The following is a 25932-nucleotide window of genomic DNA, read 5'->3' as shown; positions in this document are numbered from 1 at the left end:
CCAGGGGCTTGATGATATCATTGATGTATCAAGCAGTACTAAGGAAGTTAACAAGCGGTAAGTCTTCTTGCAACTTTCACTTTCTGGTTGTTATCATGTAATTGCTTGCCATATAGAATTTGGACAACTAGAAAGAAGTAGGGTTTCTAGTTTTAGGTGTTTATAAATTGTAAATTTATAGACCAAGGTTTGAATTTCCGGCAGTCAACTTTTTTTTTCTCTTTAACCTCGGCCGTGGCATTTAAATATTATATCAATATTCAGTACTGCTGTCTTCTGATAGCTGTATGGATAGTGGTGAGATTGAGTCACTATCTGGATAGTTGTTTTGAATGGTAGGTTACAAATTAGTAGTAACATGTTAACTATTTCATGTTTGAGCTCTTCTAGGACTATGAGTACTATCTGGTCCTAGCGATTTGTCCCACTTGTCAATTTCATCTAATACATCTCCCTGACCAGGCTTCTCAACTCTTTCCTGGAGACATACCTAGCCAGTCAGATTTCAGGATTCCAGAATGAATAATCATGAGAAGGATTTGCATGCGTTGGAGACTCATTCCCCCTCATACTATAATAGGTTACCAAAATGTAAGTGCCATTTTGCATGCTTACTATGTATAGAATACAGCTATCAACCAGGGCTAGAGATGTTATTTAACTGTTAATCCCAGTTATTAGTAGCTAGGGAGCCCTTTTACTAAGCTGCACTAAAAGGTGGCCTGTGTGATCAGTAGCGCAGGGCTTTTCCACACACTGATGCCACTTTTAGCACAGCTGTAAAATAGCTGCATTTCCCATTTTCTGTATTAATGGCTACATGATAACTTCCCAATTAGCATAGGAGCCCTTACAGCCACATATTTACTAGGTGATAAGGGCTCCTGCACTAACCACATGTTAATTGGTTAGTGTGCGGTGATGCAGCTGCACTAACTGATTAGCATTGTGCACGTTTAATCTTCGCCCAAAACGCCCCCAGTGCTAAAAAATATTTTCTATTTCATAGTGCATGGGTAGCTCGCACTGAACACATGTCTACCACAAGATACCTAAGCGTGGCCCATGGAAGTGGATTTTAACCTGCAGTAAGCGTGTGTTAGTGCTTACCGCAGCTTAGGGAAAGGGCTCTTAGGTCTCATTGCATAAAATGGGACCTGTGCTAGAATATCACAAGTTAGTGGCAAATTAACATGTCCTAACGGTAGCCTATGTTGGTAAGTTCATCCCTCATGCAGGTAAGTGGACAGATGGATGTCCATTTGTGGCGTACTGACTGAGACATCCGCATTCTGAGTTAGACGTCCTTTCTAAAATGCCCCTCTATGTGTATTCATTTTATAAAGGCATATAGGCAGAGGCACATATATTGCCTTTTTAAAATCTTCAAAAATATTCTCACAACATACAACTACATTTTTAAGCCTACAATACAAGCCTTAAATCACTGTTAGATAGTCCAACAATAATATATGCACAGCGGGGGTAGTTCAAATCATTAAATAGGAGCCCTGCATGTGTAGATTACTTCAATCACACTAACGAGTGGGCAAATCAAGTCAAATAGGAGCCTCAGCAGCAACTCGTTTCACAAAGGAACATATCCTGTGACTTGCCCGCATCGTCATCGGCTTCTGTTTATTTATTTGCTGCATTTGTACCCCACATTTTCCCACCTATTTGCAGGCTCAATGTGGCTTACACTATGTTGCAAAAGGTATAATCATAAAACACGTATGTTAAGAGGCTATGGTCTAATTTAACATATTAATGTTGTAAGAAATTAGGTACGATAGGTCAAGTAGAATATTTACATAACCACAAAATAAAACAGTTAAGATATAATGACCACTATTGGATAATGTGATTAACATAATCAAATTAGAAGGGACAGTATTAGTTGGTTTAGATGTAGAATGGACTCTTAGGGCCCTGTTTACTTAGCCGCGCTGTAGGCATGCTAGCATTTTTAGCGCACACTAAAACATGCATACTAATGTTGGAGACACCCATAGGAATATGTGGGTGTCTATAGCGTTAACGTGTGCTAAATTATAGCGCGCACTAAAAACACTTAGCACATCTTAGTAAACAGGGCCCTTAATCTCACAGTATTTTACTTATAGAATATATTTCATATAAACTTTAAATCTTATCTATTTAAACTTTAGCAACTTCAACCGGACCTGTGCCAACATGGGCCATGTTTTGTCATGCTGCGTCAGGGCAAAAGGTCCTTATCTAAGACGCTATACTATTTAGGCACCTCCTTAATTTGTCAGTTGCTAAAGTTCAAAAAGTTTTAAAGTTTATATGAAATATATTCTATTTTGAGTGGAACTAGGGAGGGCCCAAAATCAAGATGTCTAACAGCAATTACTGGACTGGAAGAAAAATACTGTGAGATTAAGAGTCATAATATATGGAAGCCTATGATGATGCAGGCAAGTCACAGGATATGTTCCTGTGTGAAACGATTTGCTGCTGAGGCTCCTATTTGACTTGATTTGCCCATTCCTTAGTGTGATTGAAGTAATCTACAAGCGCAGGGTTATAATACAAGCCTTTGTGTATGGTGGACCATCATAAAAGAAAATATACATTTCATCCTTCAGATATTCTGCAGTAATAAACTGTTTAACTTTCACTGTTATCATCGGTCCAAAATTTATAGATTACTTTCAGATAAATGTTATTTCACTGTCACGTTTAGCAACCGTAAACTTCATTAGAACCATTTCAGCGCATAATTTATCTCTGAACTTACTCTGTCATATCTGGATGTTTGATGGCTCAGCCTTTGTAAAATCTGCATTAAAAAGGCACATTTCTGAAAATTGCCCTGCAATAAAATTGCCCCCAAGTTGTTAGCACATGAATATAAAACAGTTTTGTGCATGTTTGAGTGCAGATGTCCCTTTATCTTTGCTAGAATTTCAATAATAATAAAAAACTAAGTTATGAAAAGAGAGCTTTAAGTACACCACATCTCTCAATTGAATTTAATGAATAATCACTGTAGATCTATCAAATGTACTTTTGCCTTAAACATTCTGAAATGCTCATAGCTTTGGCAAAATTTCATTTCCACTAAAGCTTATTAGACGATACCCTATTGAAGATTGATTGTAATATCACTAATTTAGTCTTTTTTTCTTTTAAAGCCAGGGACTTGATAACCTCATTGATGTGTCATGGCAGTGCAGGAAAAGTTAACAAAAGGTAAGGCTTCCTGCACTTCACCTTTACCTATTCTAAACAGTTTGTGGTTATGATCACGTAATGCTTGCCATGTAGAATTTCAAACTACTTGATTTTAAATAATATACATTAGAGCAGAATGAATTGAACTATTCAATTCATACTACAAGATGCAATGTTCTCCATATAGAGGACAGTAATCAAATTCCTTGCATTGTTGCTAACTCCATGGTACTTTTTTTCTCGAAGGACAAGCAGAACAGCATATTATCACAGGTGGGTGATGTCATTCAATGGAGCCTGCACAGAGCAACTTTCCAGCTTCTTTCCAGAAGCCTTAGAAATGCACACTGCGTCCTACGCAGGCATCTTCCCGCCTACCACCACTGCACTGGTTCAGCAGTCTTCTCTTATCTGTGGAGCAGTGAAACCGTTTGTTCATGTGTCTCTCACGGCTGTGCTGTCTGAGGTCTTTTTTCAGATTTTTTCTTTGGAAGTGTTGCATGGGACCAATGTTTTCTATCCCCTCTTTTTTATTTGCCTTGGATTTTTCAGGCACTTTTAAGTTTTATTTGGTTACATGGCTTGTTGGCTCCCTTAGGCCTGAGTGCTCCGGTCAGGGTATATTTTTTTCCTTTATTTTTTCATTATTGAACTGTTTGTACTTTATTCCCCGACATGTCCCAGAAAACTCTGAGTGGTGTTAAAAATTGCTCCTGGTGTGGCAAGACCATGTCTTGCAGACACTCATAATTGGTGGTTGTACTGCTTGAGGCCTGATCATAATTTGTTTGGGGTTTTTTTTTTTTTTTTTGCAAATTCTGCCACCAGACGTCAAAAAGAATCATTAACCCCTGATTTCTAAAAATGGTGCACAAATTTATGTGTATAAAACTGCGTGCTATCCTGAGATGTAGGCACAACTAAATTGATGAACAAATCAATTAGCGCCAATAACTGGGTGCTAACAACTAATTGTTGGCATTAATTGGCAACAATTTAGATTTGCGAGTGCATCTCGCTAAGTGCTATTCTGTAAAGATCCACTTGCAAATCTTATATTGCACAACTCGAGAGGAGCGTGGCGTGGCCATGGGCGAGGCATGGGTGGGTCAGGGGCATTCACTAAAGAAGAGCACAGTATTACTGAATACCAGGGATCTGCGCCTAACTTATGCTCCAGAATTTACAGAAGATTTCAGTTGGTGTAAGTCCTTGTGCCCAAAGTTGGGCATGGAATTTGGCGCCCAATTCTATTCTTTGTTTCAACATTTTTATTGATGACACTCAAAACAGAACTCACAGTCCACATTCTGATTATACAGAAATTCAATCTGGGTCAAATAAACTAGTGAAACAGTATGCTACTAGCAGTCATCAAATGTTTTTCATCATTTTATCCCCCCCCCCCCCCACCCCTTCCTCTAAATGTTCTTCCATTTTGTACCGTTATAACGGTCATCTTTTTTATTAATGACAACCCCATTTACAACATTTTCTGAGAAATCTCTACCACATTTGTTTCAATCATTTATACGATTACAAGAAAGGCTAGTTAACGCTTATGACCCACGGTTTGTTTCTTGTCTTTTGCTCTATCCTACTTGGCATACATCCGTGTGATCAAATATCTGTCAGCTCATCTTCAACCCCCCCCCCCCCATGTCATTCCAATGCTATTCTTTAAAGAGAGCGTTCATGCTGGAGTGCCCTTTATAGAACAGCACTAGGCACCAATTTTTTTCGGTGCCCATATTTGGATGCTATTTACTGAATATAGCCCTAAGAGTTATGAGGAGCAGCACAGAATTATTGTGGTGCTTTCAAGTCTGGTCCATCAATATCAGCATTGGAGTCATTGATCCTCATGGCCCCTGGAGCTGCATCATATATTGGGGAGCAGCAGCATTGAGGAGGTCTCCACCTGCCTCGATATTGAGCATTGGCAGTACCCATTGGGTCTGAACACCATTGGAACCCACACCGAGGGCATGAAAGGATTCAACATTGTCCTCATCAGTGCCAAGGGACTCTGTTGCTATGTGTCAGGTGGAGACCAAGAAGCATCAGCATCAGTTCCTTTTGACGTATGATGCCAAGAGCACTGGGGCATCGGCATCACCAGCATCTGAGAAGGATCTGCACTGATAGGGTAGCTCCCCTTTCAAGGATTCTGTGGATCTGACTATTCCAACTGAGCCCTCGCCTTTACCAGTGCCTGTTTCTGAGGAGCAGTTCTAGGCTATACTCCAGGAGGAGCTGGAGTGACTTCTCACCTGATGTGATGCCTTGGCATCAAGGGCATTGATGTTAGACCCAATATTGGTCCAGCCCATTCTGGAGACCTACAATTTCTCTGTTGGCTGAGCATTGACACCGATGACTGAAGAGGCATTGGGGTCAGTATGGGCTGAGATGGTGTTGGTGTCCAACCCCTCGGGAGAGAGAGCTTCCTCAAAGTTCATGTCCCAATCAGTTCCTTGGCACTCTCATCCAAGGCAAGTGAGAAAGACAAAGGGCTATGATCCTGAGTCTGATTCAGACTGCTCCTGGGCTTCTGAGGAAGAGCCAGAAGTTCTCTCAGAGGCGGGATCTCTGGATGTTCCTTCAGATTACTCTTCGCTAGATGAGAGGACAGAATCTGCCCCTGAGGAGCTCTCCTTTACCAATTTTGTCAAGAAGATGGCTCAGATCATTCCATTTAAGGTGGAGGTTGAGGATGAGCCCAGTGCAAAATGTTGGACATCCTTGACTTTGATACCCCTCTTAAGGAAGCTGTAACAGTGCCCATTCAACACACCCCTCCGTATACTCATAAGAAGGCAGACTCTATGTTTAGAGTCCAAAAGGCTCCCAGCATCAAGAAGATCCAGTTTCTGCACCACTCTATGGTTGTCAAATCTACTTTCAAAAGAGCCAAGAGTTCCAAGTCACTCTCCTCAGTGCCCCCAGGGAGGGATGCATAGACTTTGGATTATTTTAGGAGGAAAGTGTTTCAGAATGTTATGCTAGCCTCCCACGTACATTCTTACCAGCTCTTTATGAGTATGTATTTGAAGTCCTTAGTGAACAGTATAACAGAATTTGCAGACACTCTCCCACCTGAGAAGACAGTGGATCTCTTTGCTACTCATCTGAACCACAAAGTCCCTCTGTACTGCTCCAGGCTAGGATCACATGACAGACTAGCTTTGGATGCCTTCCTCCTTCATTGTGAGAAAGGTATTCTGAATGCACATCTACCTTTATATTAGAATTGTGCACTGCTTTGGTATTTTACTTAGAAAGGTGGAATATCAAGTCTCTATTAAACATTAAGCATTAAACATTACCATACTTCTGATAGTGAAAATATTGCTGAAACTCGAAGCAAGACAAGTGACCATGATCCTCATTGTGCCTTATTGGCCAAGGCAAATATGGTTCCCCCTACTACTGACATTAACCTCCAGAGATCCATGGAGACCTGCTTTCCAACTCTCATCACTCAAAATGGGGAGTTGCTTCTACATCCCAGCCTCTAGACTCTCATGGCTTGGATGTTGAGAGGTTAGTAGTTGACTCCACTTGCATGAGAGTGTCTTCCGTGTTTTGCTGCTTCCTGAAAGAATCCTACTAAAAGGCCATATAATTTTAAATGGAAGAAGTTTGCCATCTGGTGTGAGGGCAAGACCCTAGAACCTTTTTCCTGTATACAAAAACTGCTTGAGTATTTTCTGCACTTGCCTGAAGATTAACTCTGTTAGGGTTCTCCTCAGTACAATTGGCACTTACTATCAGCATGTGCAAGGTAAACCCATCTCTGTACAGCTTCTAGTTATTCAGTTCATGAAAGGTTTGCTGTTACTCAAGTTCCCAATCAAATCTCCCACAGTGTCATGGTATCTCAGTGTCATTCTCACCCTGCTGATGAAAACTCTATTTAAGCTACTGGATACCTGTCACCTGAAGTTTTTGATCTGGAGAGTTTTATTCTTGGTAGTAGGCATTTTAGCTCAAAAGGTCAATTAGCTTCAGGCTCTAGGAGCTGATCCACCTTACACAAGATTTCATCATAACAGAGTAGTTCTCCGCATGCATCCAAAGTTCCTTCTTAAGGTTGTGTCGGATTTCCATCTTAAACAGTCAGTTGTTCTGTCAACGTTTTACCCAGAGCCTCATGCCCATTAGCCTTCTATCTGGAGTGGTCTATAGTCCATAGAAATTCCACTCAGCTTTTTGTTTCTTTTGATCCTAACTAGCGGACTGCATCTTCTTCACTTATGCCCAAGCCGGGCTGACTCATGAGGGGCATGTCAGGGGTTCATAGTGTCAGAGCCCCCCCCCCCCCCCCAGGCACATTTTGCTTCAGTTCTCGGCCTTAGCCTATTGCAGGCCTTGCTTCCCCCACCCTCCTTTTTTGTTTGAGTCAGCCTAGTAGCTAAGGATTCCCACACATGATAATATGATGTTCTGCTTGACCTTGAAGAAAGCGAAGTTACTCAACTTTGGCAGGTGCTCTCTGGTGCCAATAAATATTCTCACATACCCACCCAGCTCCCCTAAGTGTTGTATTCTGTTAGCTATTGTAATTGATTGTCTGGTCCCGTGTATTGGTGGTGTGTGGAAAGATTCACATGCATGTTCAATGTTTAGTACCAAAGGCTTCTGGAAAGAAGCTAGGATGTTGCTCCACACAGGCTCAGTCAGATGATGTCATGCACATATGAGAATATGTGTCTTGCCCAGCAGTAAAAATGGCCTTACCACACGGGAATGACCTGCTAAGGGCACGTTAAAGCCACTTTTTACTGCTGTTTGGTAAAAGGGCCCCTTTGAAAGTATGTGCATGCGCTCAGGTGACTGAAAGTCTGCTTCAAGGAATTCAGTTAATCTTTATTTTACATGTGTAGACCTTGGGCTATGCCTTGGAAAATGTACCAGCTATGCTATATCTTGGAATGCTGTGCAAAACCTGCACAATTAGGGGCCCTTTTACTAAGCTGCACTAAAGAGTGGCCTGTGCTATGACTAGTGTTGGGGTTTCCCCTCATGCTGAGGGTACTTTTAGCACAGCTGTAAAATGGCCACATTTTCCATTTCTTCAATTAATGGCTTCCATGCTAGCCACGTGCTAATCGGTTGGTCTGCGGAAACGTAGCTGTACTAACTAATTAGCAGGTATGCCTACTCTCTACCCCCCCCCCCCCAAACATGCCCCCAGTACTAAAAAAAAGAAAGTATTTTTTATCACATGAGAATCATATGCAAATCCCAGAACAACCGTGAGATGCCTGAGTGCGCTCTGCGGTAGTGCATTTTCCCGCATGGTAAGCATTTATTAATGCTTACCGCAGCTTAGTAAAAGGGCCTCTTAATCTCTCTGGGATTTTTTCTTTTCTTTCAACCCCTTAACATTTGTGGTCTAAGTTTTCATTTCGAAATGGATAATGCCTATATTTAATTACGTCAATTTTTTTCTTTATTAGAAAATTGCTTTTAAAAATGTTTATTATGTCTTGAATTATTGTATTTTATAAAGGAGGGGGCGGGAAACCTGCAGAATGACTGGGTGTTTTCATTGAAGTTCCCAGGTTGGTTGACTATTTTATTGCAATTTTTGCTCTCCTTGTCAACCAAAACCTACGGGGTAAATTCTATAAATGGTGCTAAAAAAATCAGTGCTGAAAAAAAACACTATTCTAAAAAACGCACTTAAAATTAGGTGCCGTTTATAGAATAGCACTTACACCGGGAATCATGCCAAATGTTAGTTGCAGCCATTTGCACCAATTAAAATGCAGGTGACCTTATTCTCCAACTATGTGCGTAACGTAAAGGAATACCTTGATTCCCCCATGACCTGCCCTCTGTAGGCACAAAATAGATAGCACTCTTTTTGGGGTGTTATTGGGGTACTTGACAGTTAGTATAAATTATGACAGAAATGGGTCCCAAACAAAGCTAACAATAGTAAGACCAGTGTCAGGAGTAAATGTATCACCCCTTATCCTTAGATCCAAGCCCACTGTGCCAAAACAATAACAGGAAGTAACTCCACAACCAAATATTATAAAAATATTGTATTTACAATAGCAACAACTAATATAAGGGACAATCCTATTACAGAAATAGCTTAGAGTAAACACACGCAAATCCCTAGCTAGACTCTGTACAAAGAGTCACTCTAAACCCCAGAGTGCTGATACAAGGGTGCATAACACATATAAAGCCTGATGTGGTCCTTCAGATAGCATGGTTTAAAACTGTTACAAAATTACTCAGCTGCCCAACTGAGCAAAGCAGACTTAAAGAAAGCTCATTAGTACTTTTGTTCTTATCAGCAGAAACTCAGAAGTGAATTTAAAAATGGCATAGACACTGCTGAAAGCTTCAGAGCTGATGTTATAAAAGGAACAGCTTTACAAACTAACACACACAGAAAATGTGTCTGTGAGCCTTTAAACAGCTAACAGTTCTCTAAGTAGGTAGTAAATCACAAATTACTTCTGCCGCCTTCCTCCATAAGCAGTGCTAAGTGGAGAAAAATAAACAAAACAGCTTGGTCAAGCAGAGCTGAAAATAGCTTAAACAGCACAGTTGCGGCAAAAGCAATATAATGGTATAAAACCATTATAAATCTTAGTGGAACCTCCAAATTATGTGGGGACAAAGCACATAATTACCAGGGAACCCCCTGATAGTGAGAAGTATAATGTTTCATTGCACTCTGGATATTATAAACAAACCCAAAACTCACCTTTCACCCTAGCGATCCTAATCCTACTGTCTAAAATTTTGCTTATATACACTTATACTTTATAGTGAGAGTAATAGACACAAGGCTCAGATCTTATTATAAAAAAGGTAAAGCTGTTTATTGTGCTATACTGGCAGCAGATAATAATAGATGTAATCACAGACAATGATTCATGCCAAATCACTAAGAATGGTGGAAAAGAGTCTCAAGTAGGGGTCAAGAGAACTAAGTTAGTGCACACTCCCCTAATCCTGAAATATTAGGGTGCCTAACACCCCAGGCACTCACAGGCACTAAGGAGATAACCGTTCAGACCTGACAGATATCATCACTCACGAACACTGGATCTGGAGGCAGCACAGGAACTGATGATGAATCAGGATCAGGAACACAGGCAGCAGGTGGACTCTCCCAGCCGGGAAAGTCTTCAGGCAGGTGATGCCACAGTTTAACAAGCCTTCATTCTGGTGGCAGGCTTTGAGCCAGCTGATGGTCATTATCAGGGCACAGGCAGATAACAGCTCTCTTGCCAACTAAATGATAACACCTTCAAGGTTGGGGTCTATATACCTTTCTCCCCAAGTCTTGGGGCCAGGTGTCCTGGAACATGATGACCTGAAGTCTCTGCAGTGACGTCCATGCTGATAAAAATGTAACAACAAAGAAGTTGTTATTGTCCAAGTTGTTTTGCTTTTAGCAGACTGGATGAATCCTTATAAACCTTGAGGACTTTACATAGTACCAAGCCTCTGCATTAGGTCTGAAAATGGTCGTCTGTAAAAGTCAGATTCATGATGTAGGCTAGTACTGAATTTTAGCCCTACAACATGACCCCCCCCCCCCCCTTTTCTACACCTCCTTTTTTGACTCATACGTAAAATGTAGGCGTGGATCCTGTGCCTAAATTTAAGCTTGTACATGTCAATCAAATCTAATTAGTACCAATAATTGCTTGTTAAAAAGACAATTGTCGGCACTAATTAGGTCATTTAAGTAAATTGCACACTCAAATTGGGTACATGCCCAAATTTGCAAGCACAATTTTTAGCAACTTTTATAGAATTAGGAGGATGGCAGGTGAACATTGGCAATATCATATCAATCAAATCTAATTAGTACCAATAATTGCTTGTTAAAAAGACAATTGTCAGCGCTAATTAGGTCATTATTTAAGTAAATTGCATACTCAAATTGGGCACATGTCCAAATTTGCAAGCATAATTTTTAGCAACTTTTATAGAATTAGGAGGGTGGCAGGTGAACATTGGAAATATCATAAATTTAGAAAACAATTATAATAAATAGTTTCTTATTGTACCTCTTTTTGCCAAGGTTTAATGGATAGTGCTTCTTAAGGATCCTATATAATAATTCTCACCTCCAACGTTCTGACTTGCTGCCTGGGACCGTGGCTCATTCCGAGTTGGTCTGCTAGACTCTGTAGATTAGGCTGACATCACCGTAGCCATTATGATGTCAACTTCAGAACCCGGGGGAAAAAAAACATGCCTCACAGCTGATCCATGTCGAGGAGGGTCGCTGGACATGGGTGGCTGGAGGGGGGAGCAGGGGAGAGAGGAGGGTCGCTGGACATGGGTGGCTGGAGGGGGGCAGGGGAGAGAGGAGGGTCGCTGGACATGGGGGGCTGCAGGAGGCCAGGGGAGAGAGGAGGGTCGCTGGACATGGGTGGCTGCAGGGGAGAGGAGGGTCACTGGACATGGGTGGCTGCAGGGGAGCCGAGGAAAACCTTGCTAGTGCCCATTTCATTGTGTCAGAAACGGGCCTTTTTTACTAGTTGATTTATAATATCACTAATATAGTCAGTTTTGTTTTAAATAAAGCCAGGGACTTGATCATCTCATTGATGTCTCAAGCAACACTGGAAAAAATAACCAAAGGTAAGATTTCTCATGCATTTTTTATTCATTCTTGTCCCTGGTTTTTAAATGACTTAAAAAAAGATAAAAGCCCTGTTTTTGCTTATTGTGCAAAATTTGATGTCTTATATTAGATGTAAAACATAAATGATTATTAAGAGTCTTTAGGCTGCAGTGCTGGTCCTCTTTCCAAACATCCTCAACCTCTTTTCTGATGAGTTTTCTATACTCTCCATCATTGCGCAGGCTGCCATACACTTCCGAAAGCCAGCCAGGCTGGGCTCCCATACCAATTCCCCCAGAACTCTCCTCTAATCATCTTTTGGCACTGCTCAGTCTTCTCCTTTACTTAGAAGAGGTGTTTATCTATCTCCAGCACCTCTGCAGCCTGCAATCAGGGCCGCTGAGAGACTGGGCCGGGCCCGGGACAAGGCCGCCCCCCCTGAGGGGGGCCCAGCGCCACAGTCCCATCCGCCTCCGCCACCGGGCCAGGCCCCTTCCACCCAAACCCCTGCCAGCATAAGTGCTGTATTCTGACTCCGGCATGTACGGCCCACACAGACGCGCTTATCTCAGTTGATCTTCACTGTACTCTGCAGGGCTTCTGTGCGTCTGAAGTCCTGTATTCCTAAAGTGCATTGAGCACCAAAGCTCCACTTATGGCTCTTCCTTCTATGTCCTGTCTTTATAAAATGTCCCAACTTTATTTTACCAGTTTACTGTTGGCCTGAGCTATGCTGTAGGCACTGTGCTTTTTGCCTGTTATATCTTGCTATCACACAGTGGCGTAGCCAGGAATTTTTTTTACAGATGGTGCATCTCTCCCCCCACCATCTTAAAATCCTCTCTGCTGCAGTCCACCCAGGCAGTGACAGCTGCACTCATAGGGCTGCCTGCAGCCTGCATCAGGATTTCCTCCCTGAATTGTCCTGCCTCCACAAAACAGGAAGTTACATCACAAGGGTTGGGATGGTTCAGGGAAGAAGTCCTGGTATAAGCCACAGGCAGCCTTTGAGTGCCTCTATTGCTGCCCAGGTGAAGACTGCAGCAGAAAGGATTTTAAGATGGGGGCAGAGGGCCAAGTCTGACAGGGGGTACATACATGACAGATGCACCTAATTTAAATATGCCACTGCTATCGCAGTATTATATTCATTTCATACTGCGGTTTACAGTATTTTTTATGTAATCCATTTGCCTGGTATAAGCAGTACAGAATAAATCAAAAGAGAATCTATTAAAACGTTGCCCATAGCCTTCATAAGGACTTTGTAATTTAATTTAGAGGTTGTAATTTCATTGAAGATTTTCTGGTTCTTTTAGATTTCTCTTGTCAATGAAACAAACTAAAATTTATATAGTATACTTTACCAGTATTCTAGTGATTTACCTGCCTGTGTGGTGTCTAAATATATTGTACTACTACTACTACTAATTAGCATTTCTATAGCGCTGCCAGGGTTACGCAGCGCTGTACAAGTTTAAACATGGGGAAGGACAGTCCCTGCTCAAGAGAGCTTACAATCTAAAGGTAAAAACTATGTAGTCAGTGTAGGTATCAGGAATGGGAAGGTGGTTAGGCGTCAAAAGCAAGGGAGAAGAGATGGGCCTTGAGTAAGGACTTGAAAATGGGCAGGGAGGGCGCATGGCGTATGGGCTCAGGAAGTCTGTTCCAGGCATAAGGTGATGCGAGGCAGAAGGGGTGGAGTCTGGAGTTAGCGGTGGTGGAGAAGGGTACAGAAAGGAGTGATTTGTCCTGAGAGCGGAGGTTACGGGTGGGAACATACGGGGAGAGGAGGGTAGAGAGGTAATGGGGGGCTGCAAATTGAGTGCACTTGAAGGTCAATAGGAGAAGCTTGAACTGTATACGGTAGCGGATCGGGAGCCAGTGAAGCGACTTGAGGAGAGGAGTGATATGAGAGTATCGGTTCACGGTGCTGCCTGATTACTGCCGGATTAGCGCAGCGCTAAAAAATATGGGCTGATTTTCTCTAACGCGGGAAATGGTGCACACCGGGGCTGGAACTACTGCCAGTGCTTGACTTGGGCCAGTGGTAGCTCCAGATTAGCGTGCGGCTTATCGCCGCTTTGTAAAAGGGCCCCTCAAAGAATAGTTGAATTCTGGAACTTGTTGTTGGAGGATGGGGTAACAGTGATTAGAGCATCTGGGTTTAAAAAAGGGTTGGATAAATTCCTTGAGGAAAAGTCCGTAGTCTGCTATTGAGATAGACATGGGGAAAGCTATTGCTTGCCCTGGGATTGGTAGCATGGAATGTTGATACTATATGGGTTTTGCCTGGTTCTTGTGACCTGAATTGGCCACTGCTGGAAGCAGGATACTGAGCTAGATGGACCATTGGTCTGACCCAGTATGACTGTTCTTATGGACTGTTTGGTTTATATGATATTTTTCTGCAATACTTTTGCCTGATATGATCAATAGAGAATAAGTCAAAAGACAACTATTGAAAGCATTTTCCAAAGCCTGCAAGAGGACTGTGCCATTTGATTTAGAGGATGGAAAGATATCGGGTCTCTTATTCAAAAAAAGTTGAACTCCTAAATTGAAGATCCTAAGTTAGTCGCCTAAATTTGTGCTATGTTCAGGCAAACTTACTGTCCCTTTTTCCAAGCTGCAGTGCTGCTGGCGCGTGTTTTACACATGCGCTGAGGCTCCCTTTACCGCAGCAGGTAAATGGGAAGTCTCACCTTCCTGCAGGAAATGGCCGTGAGGCATGTAAAGCACTTACGTGGCCATTTAAGGGGGGGAGCCTTTACCGCCACCCATTGAGGTGGCAGTAAGGACTCCCACGTTAACCTGACAGTAACCAGGCAGCTTGCGGCAATGCCTGATTACAGCTGGATACACTCCGGCGCTACAAAAATAATTTTTTTAGTGCCAGAAATGATGGCTCACGAGGGATGGGAAGTAATGGCCGCTAGAACCACTTTTTACTGCAGCTTAGTAAAAGGACCGCATAATTAGAAGCATAAATCTTTTGAATATCAGACCTGTCACTATTATTATTATATTATTTATTATATTATTAAAGGGATTCTGAAAGTATTAAAAGTGTGCCATACACTTTTTTTGGTATGTCTTGGACTGTAACAAAAATCAAAAGTTAGATGAAAATAATCAGACCTGTCACTGATTATTTTCATCTAACTTTTGATTTTGTTACAGTCCAAGACATACCAAAAAAAGTGTATGGCACACTTTTTAATACTTTCAGAATCCCTTTAATAATATTTTAAATTTATACCTCTAATGAAAATTATAAATGTGCCCATATCACTTAGGACCCTGTTTACTATGGTAGACTAGCGTTTTTATCGTGCGCTAATGCTAGAGACACCCATAGGAATACATGGGTGTCTCTAGTGCTAGTGCACGCTAAAAACATTAGCACACCTACAGTGCGGCTTAGTAAATAGGCCCTTAAATTAATGTAATAAAAAATTGTACTTTCTAGATTCATAAACTGAACTTTGGCCATATATTTTCTGAAGTGCTCCTAGTTCTTCCATAAAACTGATTTCTGCAGAGTTTTAGTATACTGAACTTTATCTTATAGTTGACTGATTATAATATTACTAATTTAGGAAATTTTGTTTGAGTTTTATTTTTTTATTATTTATATTATTATACAGCTCAAGACTGAAACAATATTGCAATCTGTAATATTTAAACAAACCAATATCTCCATAACATTAAGTTGAAATTACTTAAATACATCGACCTTAACATTAGGCAATATAGATCCAAGAAAAGGAAATAACAATTTCACTGAAAGAAACTCCCCTTTTATAAGGCTTAGAACTCATGTTCACAGCTAAGGAAAATTAGTTTGCTTCTCTGTTTAGGGTAAACAAGCCATACTGTGGGAATGTGGTCACATGTTTCCTAGTCCAGGTGGCCAGTCTGAACTTGAAAACAGGCCCCATCTTTCCCTTCACATACAAATTAATTAGAGCTGTGTCTTATCTTCTACATTCCAACTTATTTTCACACAAAGTTTAAACAATCATTTTTAAACAGAATTACTTCTAATCACAAATACAGACCCCAAGTGCACTGGTCGGTCAAGGCAGAGTTGAAAAAATCTTTAAAATTCACTTCCACTACAGGCTGCCCAAACTTATATAGGTCCCAGCCAATATTCAGCTGAGATCCGCATAGGATACTTATGAAGGTCCTGACTGGAATATTGGCTAGGACACGCATAAGTGGATCTGTCAGTTTCTCCTTCCCCTCCCCCATTGATCTGACCCTCCCCATAGATCAACCTCCCCCCCATCCAGGCCATATATGGAAGACAGATTTCTAGCTTTAGTAGATGGAGCCCCTAGTGGTAACAGTGAGTAGGGCTATCACCTGGATAACCAGAAATTATATAGAAGGCTCTGGGGGGCCTAAAGTTAGGTGGAGGAGGAGCATCTGATCTCAGGAGAGGGGGAGAGTGGAGTTCAGAAGGGGTACCTGATCTGGAATGAGTTGGAAACCTGGAGAGGGGGGGTCTGTTCTCATGGGGGGCTGGAAGAGGGGACCACTTGTGATTGGGGTGGGTTGGGAGAGGGTCAGTTCATGTTGGGGGGAAAGAGGGAGAGGAGCTATGCAAGTGCTGGTATCCACATAACTGAACGACCAAAGTTCGGAGTATTATTTATGTGGTTCTATTTGGTTGCATAATGATGTGGACACCAGCACTGAATAATGTTGGCACCTGCATAGCTGCCGGCTTCTCCCTGACTCCGCCCTTGGAATACTTCTCTCCTGCCCACTTTAAAAGTGGCCGGATAGTGTCGATATTCAGTGCACTGCCCAGTTAAGTGCCGCTGAGTATCACCAACCAGCTCACAGATTGTGATTTAAGCAGTCAGGAGCCTTTCCTGCCTGTTTAAATTGTTTTGAGGGCCCTTAATTTCTTATTGCTAGGTACAGTATCTTCCAGAAGATCTCTTTTCCTGGTACCACTAATAATGAAATGATTAAGGAGGATGTACTGAAATTTCCTGCAAAACCTATGTATTTTCATTTAGATTGATAATACTGTAACTTAATACTATTATAAATGGATATTCTTCTTATTAAAACATGCTGTACAATATAGTATGTGCTTTGGTGTTTTTAATATGTCATAAATATTTACAAAAAGTTGGAATAAGGGTTGTGAAACATGCAAGCATTAATACCAGTCAGCTATTGACCATTCCGTTCATTCATCTTTCATAAATATGCAGAATTGAAGCATCCTAAAACGTACAAATAAATATATTGGGGTCAATAGTCAGCCAGTGGTGGTGAGTGTTCTGCTAACCGTCGCTGGTGTTATTCCAGGATATTTGCAGGGCCCTGTCCGTGCTTCGGCATTGAATATCAGGTTTTTTTTGAACCAGCTAGCATATAACCAGTTAAGTCACTATTCAGAACTTAACCAGCCATAGTCTAGTGCATAAAGATAGGACTATGATTTCTGCGGTTACATTTATGCACTAAACCTGGCCAGTTAAATTCTGAATATTGGAACTTAAGCCAAGTGCTGACTCTGTCCCCGTAATGCCCCCAACATAGCTAGTTTTCACTTATGCGCTAACCGGTCATTTTCAGTGCAGACAACCAGTTAAGTGCCGCTGAAAATTATAGGATAGCCTCAAACAAGCGATTAACTGGTCAGCGGCCATTTCTGGCTGGTTAAATCATTTCGAATATAGACCAGATTGAAATTAAATGTTTTACTCATTTTGTGATTGAATTTGGACAAGAGCTGAGGAATGCTGACTTTGGGCTTCTATGAGTCATACTAGGAAAAGCTGAAGTGGAGAATGTTATGGGCCGCATGGTAAGGAGAGCTGAGGGGGCACACATTTTCTCAATACCCAAGAAACTGACTTAGGAATGATTTTCAAAACACATTTGGTAGGCATATGAAATAGATTAGATGTGATGTGGGATGCAGTTTTCATCTTTGGGGGGGAGGGAAGGTGTTATAGTTAGCTATCTAGATCATTTGAAAATGGTTTAAATGAAAAATCTCTCATTCTAGAATCATTGCCAGTGCTTCTGTCATAGGGTCTTTGAAACGCTTGTTCTGTCATAAAGCCCACCTCTGCAGATTTTCAGTTAATCCTGGACTGTAAAATCACTGACCTAGTTGACTTTGTTTTATTTGCAGCCAGGGTCTTGATGATCTCATTGATGTCGGAAGCAGTGCAGGCAAAGTTAACAAAAAGTAAGTCTTTTCATGCAGTCTTGTTTTCTTCTTTTATTTACATTTAAACTGCATACTAAAATGACTGTGCTCTTTAAGGTGGTAGTTTTCAAAGGCTGTTAGCCCAGTAAATGCCAATGTAAATGAGTAAACAGGATTTTCTGAAAACTGTTCTCCTCTGTCTGCTCAAGATGAGACAAAGCTGGCATGATTTTGACAATAATAGGCAGGACAGTAGGAGGTAAAGAACCTCTGTTTCTACCCGTGTAGTGGTATGGGTGGATCAGGGATTCCTTGGAGGAGAGGGTGGATAGACTTCTAGGAGCTCTGGCCACCATCGCTTTTGTTGGGGAACAGCAGCAGAGGTTCCAAGTTTTGGCCAGTCCTGTTTTTTAACTTAGATCCCAAAGCACTGTATATCCTGGCCATTGAAATCAGTGCTGTAAGTCCCATAATGCAGCAAGATGGGGTAGTCAGCAATCTAGGACTGCACTAAAATCTCCAGCCCGGAACTGGGTAACTTGGCAATTCTGCAGGAGGGTGCGTTTGGATCTATGTGTAAGGTTGCCAACTGGATCCATATTCACCCAACAGGGTGAATCCAGTCATGTGTTTAACCCATTGCATGCAGGGACTTGTCCTGTTGCTTTTCTTAGGGATGTGGATAGGGAAATCAGAACTGTAAGTTCCTGAATACAAAACAGTAAACCTAGGAATAGATCAACCCTGTTAGTGAATCTGGATCCAGTTAGCAACCCTATTTATGTGGCTCTGTGACATGAAGACAGATAAACAGTCAGCATCCAGATGGCCTTTTTTATGTTGCAGTTGTTGCCAAATAGGTTAACACAATGACCCTGTGATGTGAGGTTGGCATGCTAGCCTTTTCTCTTCTTCTGTTGTTCAGCCTCCACAATTGTGTGTGCATGTTTACATGTTGTTTTATATTGAACTGATAGTCTGTAAACTGGAGCAAGCATAAATTTCCTGCTAGGGCATCTAATGTCTGTTCTTATCTACTATAATAAAACTCACCCTCAACATTCTGAAGACAACATTCTGAAGACAACGTTCTGAAGTCACTCAGTCACTCACTGAAGGGTTCATGGATTCATAGTGGTGAAGCCATAACACTGACATGTTCTCTCTGCCCCGCCCTCGCATGACGGACCAATCAGAAAAACACCCTCAACATTCTGAACACAAAGGACCATCACAACACCGTTCCCAGGCAACACTAGGCAATGTAAGACGGACCAATCAGAGGAAACTACGTGACAATAAGGGAGGAGCATTCCCCAGCAGAATGGCTCATTATCTGTGCAGCATGGAGAGCACAGAACCACCGCTGGAACGAGAGAAGAATATTCCTGCTGTGGGTATGTGCAAAAATAGACCGGGGGGGAGGGGGGGGAGAAATTTTTAAATGCCTAATGCCAGTACTGAAGAGTGCCAGAGGGCCTATAGCACAGACTATATTTGGGATCGCTTGACATGGAGTCAGAGGACCCGGAAAACAACGTGCCTGTCACCATCTGGGACGTGGGCGAACAGGACAAGCTGCGGCCCAACTGGAAGGATTACCCGCGACCCAGCCAGCAGCAAACAGCAACCAAGGAAGGGGGAGGAGTACTCCTTCCCTGCCTAGGAATCGCTGGAGACTGGCTGCCAAACTAACGAAACAACCGCACAACGATGCACCACCTCCATCATTCGAAAGGCATCCACTCTTTCTTCAACAGAAATGCAAACTAATAATACAAAACAAACAAAGAATACATGGTTTCTCAGGCGGCTGCAGGTAACTCCCCACCCCATTCCTTTTCCCCTTTTGCCGAAGCGGCCAAGGACGTGCCCAACCATCCCCAGCCTCAGGCAAGCTGTCTCCCACCTCGAGGATTCCCCGAGCACCCGGAAAAAGACGGCGCTGATTCCTACAGCGCATAAATGTTCCAGCATTCCCCTGCAGCTGGCCTGAAATGGACCAAACATACCGGATCACCCCCCGATGGCCTGAGACCGTGCTCTTCTCCCTTCCGCCAACTTAAAACAACCATCCCCGTCCTCAGGCAAGCCGTCACCCACATCCCCCAACCCCCAAGCAAAAAACAAAACAAAACAAAAAAAGACGCACATCAACAACCTGCACACACACCGCACCCTCACACACTCACACACACACACACACAAAATAACTCTGTGACACATATACACACACACACACACACACACACAAAAAACACATGCTAGCGCCCGTTTCATTGGTTTCGGAAACGGGCCTTTTTTACTAGTAGGTTAAATGATACAAGTGACCCATCTATATATATAAAGCAGACGCATGTGTTTGTTTGTTTGTCCGTGTCCGAACTCTTCTGGCTGAAGACCTACGGCCACCAAACCCAGCATGCAGACTCTACCCCGCCATTGCTGAGGTTATTGTATAGTTTTTAGAGATTCAGTTCACGGGGGCACTCAGAAGAAGGGAAGCAATACCTCCATCCATTAAAGGGCTGCAGGTTGGAAAGTTCTTTCTTGCTGTTGCTAAGAAACAAACTGCTTGGGACAGGGTGAGGTTTCAGAGACTGGTGGGGAGAAACACGGACAGCAGCTGTGCAGTTATCGTTCTGTAATTCTCTAATACCCTCTTTCCTAACAATTTCAGTACAAGGGAGGTTCAGAGACTGGTGGGAACAGGATAGGGAGAAAGTATTGAGGTCAGGCTGGGAATTGTGTGTGTGTGTGTGTGTGTGTGTGCATGAATTCACTACCCCCTCCCAAGTCCATGAGATGTGACAGACTACTAAGCCACAAACTGAGGGGTTGGGAGACTGTGACAGTGACAGTGACTGCTTGGGACAGGGTGAGCAAGTTGCCAGGTGGGGGTTTTCCCGCTCAATTGGGTGGTTTTCCGCGACCCACTGCGGGAAATTTTTGCCCGCTGCGGGTCGCGGTTTTTTGGGCTGCTGGGGCGGGGCTAGTGATGTTTTGGGCGGGGTTAGATGACGTTTTGGACGGGGCTAGTGATGTTTTGGGTGGGGCCGATGACGAAGGAGGCAGGGTCGATGACGGAAGAGGTGGGGTCAGTGACGGCGGAGGCGGGGTTGATGACGGCGGGGGTGGGGGTGTGAACTTTTTGGGCGAGTTTCGGGACCGAGTACCTGGCAACACTGAGGGTGAGGGCTCAGAGACTGGTGGGGGAAACACAGACAGCAGCTGTGCACTTGTCCCTCTCTGATTCTTACCCTCTTCCATAACAATTGCAGTACAAGAAGGGTTCAGAGACTGGTGGGAACAAGGTAAAGAGAAAGTATTGGAGTCAGACTGGGAAGTATGTATGTGCACATGAATTCACTACCCCACCAGGGAAGTGCTCCTCAAAAAGGGCGGGAAACTGATTTTCAATATGCCTTTGAAAGAAGGCTGTGTTTTTGACAGGAAAACGGTGAAAGTCAAACGGCAGGCAGTTGCTAGATTGAAAGAAACAACTAATCAAGAAAATCAACCTAAACAAATTGATCTGAAAAGAAAAGTTAGTGCTAGGTAGGGATTCAGTTTCCACATTTTCTGATTTCAGGGAGTATTAAACTCAATGTCAATGTCACTCTTTCTCACCCTCAGCAAAACACCCCAATCACACTGAGCCATTCTCACACTCCCCCACTCACCCTCACACTCACCCATTCTAATACAGCACTCAGCAAAACACCCAAATCACACTCACCTGTTCTCACACACCCCTCAGCAAAACAACCCTAATCACACACCCCATAATAGCACACCTCCATGCACACTCACCCTTTAGCATACTTAACAGTATTATTACACACAAATAAACCTTGCTTCTCTCAATTACAAAGTACTAACCTTTCGCTGAGCAACGCCAGCAGGGACAGCTAGTTCTTTGAGGTCGTAGCTTCATCTTTCAGTCGAAGATATAACCTTTAACCCTCTTGATCATTTCCAGAGACCCTAGTGCTTGTTAGTATTCCTTTGCACCCCTCCCGCTGTTGTGAAAATCTCCATCGTGTTTAGAAAGCAATAGCTTCACCAATGAGGTTAGGTTGAGAACAGGAGACAGTATGAGGCTATCTAGCCCATTATATGGGTTGAAGCCAGTAGACGGAGTCACAAGTACACCCCAAACAATAGCAAATGCTATTGAAAGCAATAGTAAAAGATTATTAGAAATAATGGACTGCCTATGCATGGTCCATCTGTAAAAAGTCAAAAGCTGTTCCAGTTGGATAGGCAGTGTCTTAAAAGGTGGAGGACAAAAGATTTTTTTTTTTTTTACTTATTTGACAGCTTTATTTATTTATTTGAAAGGTTCCCATATGTAGATATAAATATCATGAAATGAAAACTTGTATATCACTAAAACAGTTTCAAAACTTATTGTAGCTGGTGGAAACAGTTCTAATGAAGGCCGTATTTTGTGTTCATTTTTCTACACTAATCTATACAGTACAGTACTACTTTGCCAAATTTCACTGAGGATATCCTGTTTACTGATGGGTTCATCTTAACTATTGTTGTAATCTGCCTTGGGAAGCCTGGTGTTATAAAGATTGGAAGTAAAATTAAACTCTCCTTTCATTGGGGCACATGGAATCACATCTTCCCCTCATCTCTTTTGTAGAAATGGATTATTCTGTTTTGAGCATGTTTCAGGGACAAGTGGTTTTCATAAGTAATAAAAATAAGTATTTTCTTTCATGCAGACCTCTCACTAAATGGGCTATGTGCTCCTAATGGAAGTCAAACAGAGGAACACACTATATAAAGAGGGTTTTTTTTTTGCCAATAATGACAGTGAGAACTCCATGTATTTAAAGCTGGATAGCAGAATTAAGGAGTCTGTTGAGGCTTTTTCCTCCGTACAAGCATATCATATGCATAAATAAGGGATTTGTAGTACAGTTATAGGAGATATAGAGGGGTGTAATCGAACGAAAACTTCTATCTCCATGGGCGTTTATCTCCGAGAATGGGTCTGTGAAGGGGCGGACCGAACCGTATTTTTGAAAAAATAGACGTCCATGTTTTATTCGACAATTTGTGAGCTGGGCGTTTTTGCTTTTCAGCGATAATGGAAAATGAAAGCGCTCGGCTCAAAAACAAATAAATCCAAGGCATTTGTTTGTGGGAGGGGCCAGGATTCGTAGTGCACTGGTCCCCCTCACATGCCAGGACACCAACCGGGCACCCTAGGGGGCACTTTTACAAAAACAAAAAAAAAGGTAAAAGAGCTCCCAGGTGCATAGCACCCTTCCCTTGTGTGTTGAGCCCCCCAAATCCCCCTCAAAACCCTCTGCCCACAAGTCTACACCATTACTATAGCCCTAAGGGGTGAAGGGGGGCACCTACATGTGGGTACAGTGGGTTTGTGGGGGTTGGACGACTAAGCATTAAGCAGCACAATTGTAACAGGTAGGGGGGATGGGCCTGGGTCCACCTGCCTGAAGTCCACTGCACCCCCTAACAACTGCTCCAGGGACCTGCATACTGCTGCCAGGGAGGTGGGTATGACATTTGAGGGTGAAAATAAAAAGTTGTGAAACATCATTTTTTGTGGTGGGAGGGGGTTAGTGACCACTGGGGGAGGTCATCCCCGATTCCCTCTGGTGGTAATCTGGTCATTTAGGGCACTTTTTGGGGCCTTATTCGTGAAAAAACAGGGTCCAGGAAAAGTGCCCTAAATTCTAGCTACAAACGCATACTTTTTTTCCATTATCGGCGAAAGGCGCCCATCTCTGTTCGGGTGATAACCATGCCCCAGTCCCGCCTTCACCACGCCTCCGACACACCCCCTTCAACTTTGTAGGCTTCCGCGATGGAGTGCAGTTGAAAACGTCCAAGTTCGGCTTTCGATTAAACCGTGTTATTCGTTTTTGTGAGATAAACGTCCATCTCCCGATTTAGGTCGGAACTTGGGCGTTTTTCTCGTTCAATTATAAGCAGGATACTGATCCCAATAGACGCTCATACAGAGAAAGTAGGCAATCCTATTTTTGCCTACTTAGCTATGCGGGTATCGCCACTGAAGTTTGGACAGCAATTGCTTAGTTTCCATCTCAGCAGCTAACCCAACATTGAATATCTTACTATATAAATGAAGAGTGACCGACGTGCCATGCATGCGCAGAACAGATCACTCCCGAGTCCCGCACCATCTGTCGTTTACAGGAGCTACCCCGACGAGCTGCGAGAGCGCTTCTTAACCCGGCTCCTGTTTCCCCTCCCCTCATCCGGAGGCGGGGGGCTGCCGAGGGGAACCCATGTCAAAGCGGAAGCGGAGTAACGAGGTGTGCACAGACTGCAGCATGCCCGGAGAGGCTGTAGGCAGCAGCACTGGTTCTCTCTCCTTATACTTGCTCCTGTCAGCGTTCCGATTTCTGCCTGCAGCACTAAAATGGGAAGTAAACACAAAGAGTAGAGCAGCATTAATTTTATACTTCAGAGTTTGGTATCTTCCATAGAAATTCTTCATCTTGTACAGGTAACATACAAGTAGAATAAATTAAGAGTATATTTTCAGTTGTCCATTTCAGAGTTTTTTGGTGTGTTTCACTTACATATTTACTTTCTCAAACAAAATATGTTACACTGTCAAATGTTAAAACTATGCAACTGTAAAAAAAAAAATTCTTAGAAAAGCACACCATACATCTGTACAAACCATCTTTGAAATGTTTTGGTGATATTCTCCCATGTATTGATTGCAATAAGTTAACTTAGTCCATTTTTGTTTTAAATGAAGCCAGGGGCTTGATAATTTCATTGACGTAAGGCGTAGTGCAGGAAGAGATAACACAAGGTAAGCAAAGTGAAATGAAATGTGAGAGGCCTATTTATTAAAGAGTGATAAAAAATTACTTTAATATCTAGTTTAAATGCAGCTTACTCTCTATTCTCTTTCTCGCCAAATGTTTGATCTGCTACCTACTACCAGGCATAAGGGAAAAGGGCAATAGCTACTATACCTTAATGTATAGTAATTTGCTTTGAATAGGTCTCAGTATGTTATCTGTTGTTTTATTTACATAGATTTGATCGATTTCTTTAGAAGTACTGTGTTGCAGATCACTTTGCTCTTTTAGGAGCAGCCAAGAATAAAAGCTAGGTTTGCTTTTTGTTATAAAATACCTATGTAGATCATTCTATAGCTTCTTTGGGAGCAGATATATAAAATAGGAAATAATACATAGAGTAGAAAATAATTTCATGCTGCAGAGGACAGTATCTTCCACAGAAAACGTCACCTGGTACAGGCCACATACAAGTAGAATAAATAAGAGGGAGTATTCCCTCAAATTTTATATATAGCACTTTATGTTGTGCGTTCTAATTTGTCTGCACTGGCCAATTGCATGCACAACTTCATTGATTAACCAGCCAGCCAATCAGCACGATAATTTGTACTTAACCAATTAGGCACTAATTGGCTTTAATTAGAATTAATGCACACAACTTCTAGGGCGTATTCTATAACACAGTACACAGAAATTCTAATGTGCAAAATCAAAAGGGGGCGTGCCATGGGCATGGAATGGACAGGTTGTGGGTTGTTTCAACAAAACTATGTGCACTATTAAAGAATACATCTAATCTGCGCCTAACTTAGGTGCTGGTATTTAAGCCTGGTTTTAGGTGGCCTAAATGGCTGTGCCTAAATTTTTGTTGCAAGAATGGCATGTGAGCGTATTCTATAAACTATACCTAACTTTAGGCGTAGTTTATAGAATCACGCTAACCACATGGATTTTTGGTGCCAATTTTTAATGCACCAAATATAGGAATTTCTCCATACCCTTGGATTCTGTATAGCACATCTAGAGATCCTTGCTGAAATCCAAGCATATACTATAACAAAGTGCATAACTTAATTGGCTTAACAAGCTAA

The 25932-nt window shown here is 42.3% G+C and overlaps 1 protein-coding gene across 5 annotated transcripts in view; it reads left to right on the top strand.

Moving 5' to 3' along the window:
• LOC115468681 (sciellin-like) overlaps window positions 1–11822 on the top strand; it is a 189761-nt gene extending 177939 nt beyond the window's left edge. For all 5 annotated transcript variants that reach the window (XM_030200583.1, XM_030200581.1, XM_030200586.1 and 2 more), the window contains 3 exons: window positions 1–57; window positions 3165–3222; window positions 11782–11822. In XM_030200583.1, coding sequence (XP_030056443.1) covers window positions 1–57; window positions 3165–3216 — 109 coding nt within the window. In that variant the 3' untranslated portion in view covers window positions 3217–3222; window positions 11782–11822. The remainder of the gene's footprint in view (window positions 58–3164; window positions 3223–11781) is intronic.
• Window positions 11823–25932: the final 14110 nt, after the last annotated feature.

The sequence above is a fragment of the Microcaecilia unicolor genome, chromosome 4 (genome assembly GCF_901765095.1).
Source record: "Microcaecilia unicolor chromosome 4, aMicUni1.1, whole genome shotgun sequence".
NCBI classification, from domain to species: Eukaryota; Metazoa; Chordata; class Amphibia; order Gymnophiona; family Siphonopidae; genus Microcaecilia; species Microcaecilia unicolor.
Note: the sequence above shows the minus strand (reverse complement) of the source record. Positions and strands in the feature narration are given on the sequence as shown.